The sequence below is a fragment of the Pipistrellus kuhlii genome, unplaced genomic scaffold (assembly GCF_014108245.1).
Source record: "Pipistrellus kuhlii isolate mPipKuh1 unplaced genomic scaffold, mPipKuh1.p scaffold_m20_p_27, whole genome shotgun sequence".
NCBI lineage: Eukaryota > Metazoa > Chordata > Mammalia > Chiroptera > Vespertilionidae > Pipistrellus > Pipistrellus kuhlii.
The window spans coordinates 81,179-93,425 of NW_023425526.1; the positions used below are offsets into that span (position 1 = coordinate 81,179).

The 12,247-nt window shown below is 58.3% G+C and overlaps 1 protein-coding gene across 1 annotated transcript in view; it reads left to right on the forward strand.

The window, feature by feature from the left end:
- Positions 1-12,247, forward strand: part of LOC118727992 (protein Daple-like) — a 47,945-nt gene that overhangs the window by 24,638 nt on the left and 11,060 nt on the right. Inside the window, 12 exon segments of the mRNA XM_045587239.1 lie at positions 219-277; positions 1,052-1,135; positions 4,334-4,509; positions 4,632-4,639; positions 4,883-5,000; positions 5,697-5,778; positions 6,040-6,201; positions 8,206-8,343; positions 9,939-10,011; positions 10,014-10,357; positions 10,825-11,026; positions 11,192-11,281. Coding sequence (XP_045443195.1) covers positions 219-277; positions 1,052-1,135; positions 4,334-4,509; positions 4,632-4,639; positions 4,883-5,000; positions 5,697-5,778; positions 6,040-6,201; positions 8,206-8,343; positions 9,939-10,011; positions 10,014-10,357; positions 10,825-11,026; positions 11,192-11,281 — 1,536 coding nt within the window.

Here is a 12,247-nt window from a genome sequence, read left to right on the forward strand (position 1 = left end):
ACAAATACTGTGTACAGAATTCTCATCTGGCTTAAATAATACACAAGCCCATACGTAGAAAACAGATGGCGGCAGAGTACACCGAAGTTGAAATCCCTCGGTAGAGAAATGATTTTTTTTAGCTTATCTGATTTCCCCCCCACCAGCAGAGTGGTGTATCACTGGTGAGATTTTATGAGGAGATGAGTTTACTAAAATATGTTGCTCTTTCGATTTAGCAAAGAGTATGAAGCAGATGAAGAAAATGCTGGTGCTGGTGCTGGGCTGTGCTGTCCAGGTAGGGATTGGGCAAGGGTGGAGGGGGCCTGCCCTTGCCATCTTGTGTTGGTGTGTGGGGATAAACTCCCCCGTTGTGAGTGACGTAGGAGGGAAGCTGCCCTCACTCCCACATGACACATCCCGGCTTCCTGAGCGAAGGGACCACTCATTAGGTGGCAGCCGATTCTAGTCCCAGGGCACCTTTGGCAAGAGGCAAGTGGGGATTCCTCAGCCCAGGGTGCCCGTAGCACATTGTCCCCAGCATAGGGACGTGTAGACCAAAGATCAGAAACTCCATGCAGCCTGGGGCCCCATCTGACCCTCCCTGGTTTTGGAAAAAACTTCCATGGGCACAGGGCCCCACTGGATTCTTCATGTATTATCTCTGGCTGCTGGCTCAGCACAAGGGCAGAGCTGAGACTAAATGGCCCGCAGACTCTGAGGTGTTCCTACCATCCGGCTCTTCGAAGAGGAAGGCTGTCCCCCTGGAGCTCTTGCCCTTATCTGGTTTAAGTCACTGGAGCTTGTTTAACGTGCAGATTTTTGTGCTTCAACCCAGGTTTTCAACCTGATGGGCTTTTTGAAAACAAGTACCCCTGGTGATTCCTCTGTGGTGTTCAGAGCAACTTCTAGAGAAACCTCAGTCTAAGCGACAGGAGGGAGGACAGATTCTCGGTCATAAAGGAGGAAGCCAGGGGCCGGTGGGCAGTTCATTTGGAAATGTTCGTGGCTGCGGTGGGCCCAGGTTGCCTCACTTGCAGAATGCTTCCATTAACACGTGTTACCTCCGCAGTGCGACAGGAAAGGGGAGTTTATTGACAAAATTCAACAGCTGGACATGGAGACCCAGAACAAGATTCTGGCCCATATTCCGGAGGTAGGTTGTGGCTGCCTTTGTGGGGCTTAGCCGTGGACCCCCACTCCCGTGGCAACCAGGAGGCAGACTCTCACCACCAAGGGAAAGTTTAAAGACTACATCACCCATTAGCGATTGTCCTGATTTTAGGTTTCATACACCAGATGTATTGAACCTGTTTGGAAAGGTAGTCCTCAGCAAGCTAAAACAAAATGGGGGTAAAAATGTAAAAAAATTTAAAACACCTCAATCAGGTGTCCATTTGCCTCCTATTCTTGCCTAATACGGAGCCAGGCTGGTTTTAAGTACTGTCAAGGGGTTTGGACTCAGAATTTGATTTGCCCTGAAAATGTGCTCTGGCCCATGTGGCTCTGCTTCCCATGGCTGATCTTCCCAGGGGAAGGGTCTCTGTGTCAGTGAGGTGGCAGAGACACAGGCTGCCAAGTCCCAGAAGGGCAGTCGCTGTAGACTGGGCCCTGGGTGGGTCAGGAGGGCTCTGCACTGAGGGCAGCCCCTCTGCCGTGGACCTTGGCAGAGGTGGTCACATCAGAGAAGTGGTTTCCCTGGAAACCAGGCCTGTGGGGCAGCCACCGAACTGAAAGTGTATTTCCCTGACATGCCCCTCCCTCCACAAGAAGCCTTATGTGATTTAGTTACCTTAGGAGATGTGGTTCAGCCTTCAGTCCGATTGGACAGATGAGAGAAAGGCATGAGCAAGCCATGAGCAGGAGCACGTAGGAGCAGGTGTGGGCTGGCAGGGGCCAATGAACACAGCACCCCAAGCCGGTGCCAGGGACAGGCTGGGCTGAAGGGCACCAAGGGTGGTGAGTGCTGAGTCCGCACTGGATCCTGAGAGGGAAGGGACTGGTGGAAGTGGAGGGGATGTCAGCATGGTCCTAAATAGCTCAGCCATTGTGATGGTGAGCCGCCACCTGTTAGCCTGAGGACCATTCTGCTTTTGTTAAATCCTCAACGGGGGGTGGGGGGGGTGGGGGGGGGTGGGGGGGGGTGGGGGGGCTATTTCTCCATTGATATCTAGAGAGAGAGAAAGAGAGGATAGACTAAGAGAAATATCAAAGTGAGAGAAACAAATGAATTGGTTGTCTCCTGTGTGCTTCCTAACCAGAGCCTGGCCAGGGAGGAGCCAGCAACCAGGTACATGCCCTTAACCGGAATGGAGCCTGGGACCCTTCATTCCCCGGCTGGTGTTCTATCCGCTGAGCCAAACTGGCTATGTCGGTTCTGCCTTTCAGTTTTCCTGGTGTGTCCCTGTGTTGTGAACATGTACGTATCCGGGGATTAGGTCTTTGCTACTCACTGTCTTCCCTGCTCAGACAGAAGAATATTTAGAATAACAAAAGGGAGGATGCAAAGCAGCCTGAGTGATTGTCACTCAGGGCTGCCCTGGGGATGGGGCTTCAGAATTATTGGGTGCTTCTCATACAGTCAGGTGCCGGGCCCACCCAAGACTCACCGAGTCAGAGGGGCAACACAAGCCTTTAATTAAAGCTGCTCTTGCGCCCCAGCCAGTGTGGCTCAATGGTTGAGGGTCCACCCATAAATCAAGAGGTCATGGTTCAATTCCTGATTAGGGAACATGCTGGGTTGTTGGCTTGATCCCCAGTAGGGAGTGTAGGAGGCAGCCAATCAGTATTTCTCATGAAGGTTTCCATTTCTCAACCTTCTCCCTTCCTCTCTGGAATCAACAAAAATGTATTTTAAAGAAATAAAATATAACATTTTTAAAAAGCTGCTCATGGACTGCTAAGCAGCTGGGTTGTGTCCCAGGATCCCCTTCGGACATCAGAGGCTCCCCCAAGCACTGGCGGGGCAGCAGGCCTGGAGCCCAGCCTGGGAGCCCCATGCCCCTGCCTTTCTGGTGCCGCGTACCACGGGCTGAGATTTCTCCGAATTCTCTGCGACCCGCTGAATGCCAAGGTCCTCTTTGTGAGGAGGGAAAGGTGAGGAAGTGGGTGGCAATTGAGGGACTGAAAGGCCCCGTTTTTTTGTTGTGGGTTTTGTGTTTTGGGGTTCTCTAATCCTCAACAAGGATATTTTTTCATTGCTTTTTAGAAAGAGTGAAAAGCAGGGAAAGGGAGAGGGAGAGACAGACAGACATTGAGGTCAGGGAGTGACATTGACTCCTTGCCTCCCACATGGGGCCGGGATCAAACCACCAACTGAGGCCTATGTCCTTGACCAGGAATGTAGCACGAGACCCTTCGTTCCCCAGGCTGACACTCCCACCACTGAGTGAGCCAGCCGAGCAGGGGAGCGGGTTTGGAGGTGCTCCCCCTGCATTTGCCCCTCGGGAGAGGGAAGAACTCCGTTGGTTCCCCTCACTCAGGGGTTGCCGTTTGGTTCCCCTCTTGAAGCCTGAGTGCTCTGACACTCACCTTCCCACCCCGAGAAGACGCGGACTGGAAACGGACCTTCTGCCTCCTCGGGCGGGGCTGGGGCTCCGGTTGGGAAGGTGAGGCCAGGCTCTAGCTGGTTTGGCTCAGTGGTTAGAGTGTTGGACAGCCGACCAAAGTCACAGGTTTGATTGCCCGTCAAGGGCCTGTCCCTGGGCTGGAGAAGGTGATGTCGGCAGTTGGAGGAGAGGCTGCCCCGTGAGGATGAGGCTGGGCCTGCGCTCACACCCGGCGGAAAGGGAAACCAGGTGGGCCTGTGTGGCCTGTGGGGAGGGGATGCAGGCTCACCTGAAAAGTGTTTCAGGTTATGAAATGTTTCCTCAAGATGTAACATATGATTGCCATGGGCCCACCATTCTGACGGAAGCGTTCTAATATTTTGCCATCTTCACATTAGATATTATTTTGAGAAATAAGATGCTGTTCCCCCTCACCCTCCACTCCCAAGGCCCACCTTCTTTGTGTGACACATGGAAGGTGCGGGACTGAATCCCTGGGGGCAGTTAGGGAGCTCCACTCTGTGAGAAGCGCTGTCCGGCGGGAAGTCAGGGGCCTCCTGGAGCAGAGTGCCAGCAGATTGCTGAGTGAGTAAAGAGCTCGCTGCAGAGTGCGGCTGGGCTGGCTGAGGGGCCTGCCCGCCCCACAGACACGTGGTGGCTGCGGGTTACTGATGTCAGTGAGGTGGGTCAGCGGTGGGAGAGGCGGCCTAGGTCCCAGGGGTCCTGTCCTTGGAGGTGTGTGCTCTCAGGGACCCCACAGCTCCTGCCTGCCCGGCCTACGCAGCACCGGCCCCATGTCCCCCCAGGTGACCCGCCACCAGGAGAGCCTGTTTGACCTGCAGAGGCTGGAGGTCCCAGGCCTGACCCTGGAGGAGCTGCGGTCCCTCTCCAGGAACATGGCGTCTCGGCTCAGGAGGCTCGTGGATGAGCGGGACAGCTGCAGGGAGGTGTGTTTGCGGGCGGCCCTGCAGCTGGGGGACAGGTGGGGAGGGGTTTGGGCCCTGGCTCCTCATCCTGACTCCCTCTCAAGCAGCACACTCTGTCCTCCTGGTCCATTTTCCTTGGGGGCAGGGCGAGGGCCCTTTCCCTGCAGTCCCCTCCCAGACCCCTGGGTGAGGACAGAAGTTGAGCTTGGGGGCCCCGCTCCATTCACTCGGCCCTGCTGTCTCAGTAAATGTATGCTCGCGTTTTAAAAACGCCTGCTTTCTCCTGCGTCACTCCTGGCACTGCAGTCTCGGCTGCCACCTCCTCTTTTAGTTCTTCTGTCTTTTGCTCATCCTTCAGCAGGTTGAAGTGCGGGCACTGTGCCAGGCGCAGGAGCACGCAGGTGAGACCCCTCTGTGTGCCCTCTGCAGCTCCTTGTGACCCTGACCCTGGAGCGAGACACGGCCACCGCCCCGGCGAGGACACACAGCACCTGGCCAAGGAGCTGGCGGACACCAAGGCCAGGCTGCACGGCACCAGGCAGGAGCTGTGAGTCCCCAGTGACCCCGTTCTTTCCGCCCCTGTGCCCCGTGTCCCACACCTGCTAGCACCTGAGCTTCACTGCCATGCGGGGCAGCAAACTGGGGCGCTCTCACACTTGCCCGGGAGTGACAGGGCTCTGCTTGGAGCTGGGTCCCTGTTGGGCCCTGAGAAGCCCGCTCCCTCCCCTTCCCTCCCTCAGCTCCCTGGGCCTGCACAGCAGCGTTCTGCTGGGCCTGCAGGGCTCCTGCCAGTCCAGACATGGCAGGCTCAGAGCAGCAGCCTGCTGTCCACCCTCAGGCCCAGTGTGGCTGCTCTTGGCTGGAGGGAGGATGTGTCTCTCCTGTCCTGTCCGGTGGGCCTGCTCCCCCTTTCCTCAGCTGGTGATGGCACCGTGCCCGGTGTCTCGGGAGCTGCCCACCTTCCCCCACCCCCCGCCCGTGGGCCTCGCTGCCTGCCTGTCTGTGGGCTCCTCCCTGTGCCGCACGCTCACAGGAAAGCTCAGGGCTGCGGTGTGCTCTGAGAGCAGACATTGAAAACTTAAAGCTCACCTTGGAGTGGGGAGCGTTTTTGCAGCCCCGCGTGCAGACGCCCTTCTCACGCCCAGAAGCCAGGTCCCCTCTCCTTCCCCGCTGCAGATCCCAGGAGGTGGGCTTTCGGCGCGCTTCTGAGGAAGCCCTCACCACGTCCTCCCATCGCCCCCAGGGAGGAGAAGACGGAGAAGCTGGCAGACGCTCGGCATACGGTGTACCAGCTGCAGCTGGAGCTGCGGGAGGCCCAGTGCCATGTGCGTGGGAAGCTGTCCTGTGGGGGAGCCCCCCAGTCCCCATGGCCCCAGGTCCAGGAATGTGACCTGGGACCTCTCCTCCCCACTCAAAGCAGCGCTGCCTGAGAGCCAGTTGTCCTGGGGCTGCTGTGGGGGACATGCTTCAGTGTCAGCATGGGGGCCCCCCTCGGGGGTCTGCACATGGACCAGCGTGGCCGCCCCTGGCTTCTCCTGGGGCTGCAGGGACTTGGGCCAGGTCCCCTGCCTCTGCCCACCTCCCAGAGGTGGAGCTGGCGGCCAGCGCCCAGTCCTGCCGCCCCCTCTGAGCTGGACTCCCTGAGGGAGAAGGCGAGCGGCATGGAGAGGCTGGAGATGGAGATGGAGGCTCCGGTTCCAGGGCAAACAGAAGCAGCCGAGAAAGATGGGGGTGTCCGGCAGGGGAGGGTGGGCCGTAGGGCTGTCACATCTTCAGAGCAGAAGCAGCCACGCCAGATACGCAAAGGTTGGACATAACTTTCCTTTCCCTGGGAGAGAAGGGGCCGCAGGGGAGAAGGATTAACAGCAAGACAGGGAGGGGTGATCAGGCAGGAGTTTGGGGCCACACACCCCAGGCCCTGACTGAGAGAGCAGACCTGGGCCGGCCCTGCCACGTTGGGCTCTGTGGCACCCTCACTGTGGGCTCTGGGCAGTCACGGGACCCCCTGGGCCGGTGCCCTTCTCTGAGTGAGGGCGGTGACCGCTGTGCAGGGCCTTCCTCCTCAGGGCCGGCCCCGGGGCAGGGGCTGCTCAGGGCAGATGCCTGTCTCCCTGCCGAACCCAGACCTGGTGCTGGGAAGTGGGGCAGCGATCAGGAAGGAGAAGAAGGCTGCTCTCACTTGTGAGAAAGACTCAGACACGTGCTGAGCGGCCGGTAGCCCTGGCTGGGCGGGGCTGCCCCGTCCTCGGGCCCCCATGTTGGGGCAGGGGCGCCATGTGCCCTCACAGGGTGATGTGAGGACAAGGATGTGAGCCCCACTGTGCCTGACCTTCCCTCATGGGGAAGAAGCTGGCTGCCTGCTGCTTCCGGAGGAGCCTGGAGACTGCCCAGACCTGTGGGCTAAGGCAGGGCGGCCCTGGGCCCGGGAGAAGGGGGCAGAGCTGGCATTAGAGCAGGTCCTTCCGGGAGTGTGTGACCTGCCTGTGCCGGGCCGGCCCAGCGGGTGAAGGAGCAGCTCTGGGTTCTGCTGCACGCTGGGCGTCTGGAGGTCCTGCCCCCAGAGGTTCTAGCCGGTGGCCTGAGGTCTGCGGGGTTTAAAAGCTCTGAGAACCGACTGATCTTTGATCACAGGGATCCTCTGTTTTAGTTTTAGAGCCGTCATCCCAAACCAGCAGTGTCAGGGTCACAAGTCCAAATGCAGGTTCTTGGGCCCCAGCCCAGACGGACCCTGTCAGGAGCTCTGAGGCGGGAGGGGCCGGCACTCCCAGGAGGGGTCAGCTCTGGTTGGACCTGCCACCTGCCAGGCGTGTGCTGAGCACTTGGCCCTGGCAGAAGCGGGTACCTGCCTGCTGCTTGCTGGCCCTGTCAGTCACGGAAACCGCGCGGTCACATTGTTAGTAGGGAGCAACCCTTTCCCGTCCCGGGTGATTATGAGTTTGGTGTCAGTGGGAAGGGACAGCACACAGGCCTTGCCTGGGAGTCACACCTCAGGTCCCAGCCTGAGTCTGAAGCTGCGTCCGTCACGGTGGCCAGTGTCAGGCACAGAGTGGGAGCGTGCGGGCCCAGGCGGGTGATGGGCAGGGACTGGCGCTGGTGGGTCCCGCAGAAGAGCTGTGTCGGGCCGCCGAATGGGCAGTCATGCAGGCAGGACGGAGGAGGTCCGGCCGGGCGGCAGCGGGTGTGGGGGAGGAGCTGCGTGGGGAACAGGCCTTGGTGGCCCCTTTACTTGGAGCGGGGAGGAGGGAGAGAGATGGCAGAAGACGCCTCTGAGCCGCTGGATGAGAGGAATGTCACCAACCGGGTGAAGTCCCTGTAGGACATCCAGTGGTGGCTGCTGGGCCCAGAAATGTGGCCTGACCCTAGGACAGGAGTGGGCAGGCCTAAGATGGAAGCAGTGACAGTAAGCAGTGGGAAGCTGGGAGGGAAGCTGACCGATTGGTGTCCGTGGCTTTTTCCCTACCATGAGCTGGAAGTGCATGCCGTGGGCTGAGGTCAGGGTGTGGGGAGCTTACTGCACAACTAGGCCTGACGTGGGCAGCGGCTCAGGGATGCCACCCGGAGCCAGCCTTCTCCCTTCCTGCTCTGCAGTCATGGCAGTGGCTGTTGTACCTTCCCAAGAAGTGGGCAGAAAGGCTTTCCCCTTCAGAAAAGACAGGCTAAAGTGTTCTGTGGGGCTGACAGGTTGTGGGTTTGCTTTAAAAGAGTTCACTTCCTAAAACTGACTTTTGCACGGGCTGGGTCTTTGGCTGCAGATTGAAGACTTGCAAGTCCAGATGGAAAGAGGAAAGCAGACCAGACAGGATCTGGAGACCCCCAGTGAGGAGCTGGTGAAGGAGAGAGAACAGCTGCTCCGTGACATAGAGACCCTGAAGGCTGAGGAAGCCCAGGAGGTAGGCCCTCCAGCGCCATGCCTCCCCTGGCGCCCCTGCCTGCAAGAGGCCGAGTCCAGGATCACAGCCATGTCCTGGGAATCCAGCAGTCCTTACCAGTTTCCTCCCTCAGCTGCAGTTCAGACAGCAGTTCCAGCCACTGCAGGGGGTGGGGACAGTAATTGCCTTCCAGAGACACTGGCAATTTTTTGTTTGTTCAATCTATTTTTTATTTGTTTCAGAGAGGAAAGGAGGGAGGGAGAAAGGGACGGAGGGAGGGAGGGAGGGAGGGAGGGAGGGAGGGAGAGAGAGAGACAGAGAGAGAGACAGAGAGAGAGAAAAACGGCAATGATGAGAGAATCATTAATCGGCTGCCTCCTGCACACCGCCTACTGTGACTGAAAGGCAGTGCATGTGCCCTGAGCGGTAATCGAACTATGACCTTCTGGTTCATAGGCTGATGCTCAAGCACTGACCCACATCTGCTGGGCAGCACTGTCCATCTTGTTTCTGATTGCCATGACTGGGGGGAGGGGAGGGCAGTGGTCCTGCTGTGGTGGGGAGGCCAGGATGCTGCTCGATGTCCTGCAGCACATGGGACAGCCCGCAGGACAAAGATCCCCCTTCACATGTCCAGCTTCTCGCTCGGAGCCCAGGCGTGGAAACCTCAGGGCCGGTTGGCCTCGCACTACAGGAAGTCCCAAGCTAGGCAGCCCAGTGCTGGGGCAGCAGCTCAGGGACACTACCCTGGAGCCAGGCTTCTCTCTCCTTGCTCTGCCAGTCTTGGCAGTGGCTGTTGTACCTCCCCAAGAAGTGGGCAGGGAGAATGTGGAGGGTGAGGAGGCAGAGGGAAGGCCTCCCAGTACCCTCTGGGGACATCTCATTGGCCTCCCCTGACGCCTGACTCACCCTAGCTGCAAGGGAGGCTGGGTATCAGGTACTTGAGTTCTTCAGCCTCTCTAGTAGAGCAAAACGGAGGGCTTGGGATGATGCTGTGTAGACTTAAGAGACTTGCATCCACCTCCCTGATATGGCTTCCACTGTAGCAGGCTGCATGACAGGTGACAAGCCAGGTGACTTCAGACGAGCTATTGAGGAATTATACTTGGGTCCAGGGAAAGTCTTGTTAGGTGCAGGATGTTTAGAACCCTGGTGCAGGGCTTCCCTGAGGACCTGTCACTCACAATGAGCCCGGCAGGGTGAGGAGGAGCCAGTGGTGCTGGAGGCCAGGGTGAGGGCAGGTGAGCATGCACAGCAGAGGGACGATCACGTACAATGTCTGCAGGGGAAAAGTGTGAAGGGCGGCCAAGGGGTGGGCGGCCAGCTTGCTGGGCCCCTGTGGATCAGGATAAAAAGCACCAAGGAAGTCACTGTCATTATCTTAATAAAGAGGAGCTGTGGTTTCTGTTCATAAATCATCAGCTGCTGTGAATGTGTTTAGACTTGAACTGTCTGGGTGGGGATCTCCATGCCCTTCACCTTGTGTCTATATAAGGCCTCTGGGAAACGTTAGGACGTTCTTTGGGTCCATGCGGAGATGGTCGTCCAGGCCTACACATTAGGCCCCCAGTTTGGAATGGAATCACGCCTGTGTCTTCCATTGTGTTTTCCTGCAGATGAAGGACCTTGAACAAGTGGTGCATTCGCTGCGGGAGAGTTCACAAGCCAGCAGCAAGGCCCGAGTGAAGGGCAACAAAAATGGGGAAAAGTCCTCCACCGGGCGGTCCTGGAGACCAAAAGCAAACTGAGCATGAAGCAGTGGGAGCAGCGGCAGCTGTGCGGGGAGCTGCAGCGGGGGAAGGAGCAGGTGGCGCGGGCACAGGAGCTGCAGCAGGAGCTGCACCGGTTTCAGGAGGGGAACGAGAAGCTGGACACAGAGGTCAGAGCCGTGACAAAAGCCCCCAACAGGGTCCGTGCCCTGGAGCAGGAGAGGCAGGACCTGTTGCTGGAGAACCAGAGGCTGCACACGTCTCTGGACCCCCTGCAGCCCGAGGGCCTGGCGCGGGACCAGCAGCTGGACACCAGGGTAATTCTGGCCTCAGAATGAGTGAGGACTGGTTCCTCCCGGTCAGCTTTCGGAGAGTTTGAATGCTGTGGGATAGGTGTTCTGTAATATCGGCTGCCTGGGTGAGGAGTGCTGTGCAGGTACCCTGTATCCTTACTGATTTTCTGTGTGCTTTTCAAAGTAGTCAAAGAGGAGCTTATCCAGAGAAAGGGCATAAATTGCCCAAGAGGGGTCACATGTGCAGAGAGGGGCCCAGGACTAAGCTTGGGTCCATGTGACAGTCGGTTTATGCCTCGGGCCCTCCCAGAGCAGCTCCTTAAGAGCTGGTACAACTGTCCTCAGCACGGCTGGGTTTTGTCTTCCTGAGGGTCCTGCTATTTGGTGTCTGCACTTGACCCCCTCTTGGCCCCGCACTGCTTGTGGGATGTGGGGATCCAGAGCCTGTGGTTCCCCTGGGCCTGTACCTGGTGAAGCACCATCCCTTCTCCCTCCGGCAGGCGGAACATTCCACGCTGAGCTCCCAGAGGGCCTCGCTCACTGCGCTCAGGGAGCAGAACACGCAGCTCCAGCAGCAGCAGGCGGCCTCAGAGAGGGAGCTAGAGACCCTGCAGGAGCAGCACGAGCAGCTGGCGGCAGCCCACGAGGCTCTGCAGTGGACCATGCCCGCCTGGGGGCGCTGCACGAGGCCCTCAGGGACCAGTACTGCCGCCAGAAGCCGCTGCTGCGTCCGACCCTGGAGCTGCAGAGCAAGGCGCTGAGTGACAGGTGCGCGCCTGCGGCTGGTGGGTGGCTGGTGGGCTCTCCAGGCTCCTGTCCCCCTTCACTCTGGCCCCTCATGTGTCCACTGGTCCCGCTGCTTCACAGTGAAGAGAAGGAGATCCACCATCACCCTCAGCGATGTGGAGTTGGTGCAGCTGGAGACTGAGGGGGAGGAGGGTCCTCCAGAAGAGAAGGGTGTGCCCAGCTAATCCCAGCTCAGGGAATCCAGGCGTCAGCATTGGGGTCCCAGCTCTCCTGGGATTTTTTTCCTCTTCCTTTGTCTCCAAACCAAGAACAAGGAGGGGAAGTTCACCAGAGCTGCCGATGTTTAGGGCGTGCCTTACCCAGCTCCCCGGACCTTTTACCTGCCAAAGTCTCAAAGTCTGGGCTTCTGATTTTCTTTTTTTTACTTTGAACTTTGGAAACTGCTGAATATATGGAAGTGTACGCAATATAGTGAAAGCCCCGTGTTCCCGTCACCTGCACCAGTACTTATCCATACTCTGCCATTCTCATGCCACCTTTACCTCTGACTCTTCATACCCCTTTGTTGAGGTACAAGTGATGTACCTTAAATACATAAATCTTAACTTTGTGCTTTTGACAAATCAGGGCTGTGTGTGCATGTAGCCAGCCAACGTGGGCTGAGCGCCTAGATCTGTGATTGCAATGGCCCGGCAGGTGCAGCAGGACCAGAGCCTGGCGGAGGTGGATGTGCATAGAACTCCAAGGTGGGGGGAGAGGGAGAGATGCACTAAGGAGAGGCTCCCACACTTGGAGCAGCACAGGAGGGAGCTGCCCACTTCCTGTGCTTGTGAGGGGCCCTGCTGAGTATTTCCCTTGCCTCTGCCTCAGCAAGATGCTAGGCAAACAGTGGGGCTTCCCTGGGAGCAGCTGAGGTGCAGGGAGTTGGCATCTCCCTGGGAGGGCTTTGAGCCTGCAGAACCTGCTGAGGTGCCTGCTGCTACCTGAGCGTGGGGGCGATGATGTTCATCTATTCCCTCACCCAGTGCTTCCTGGGGACTCTCTCCGGAGCCTCCACCTCCTTTCTCCACCCAGATCCCCATCCTTCGGGGGGGCTGAGATGTCTGCTCCCATCAGGCCCTCGTTCCTTCCAGCCAGAATGAGCATCTTCTGCCTCTTGGCATCTCCATCTCTGCC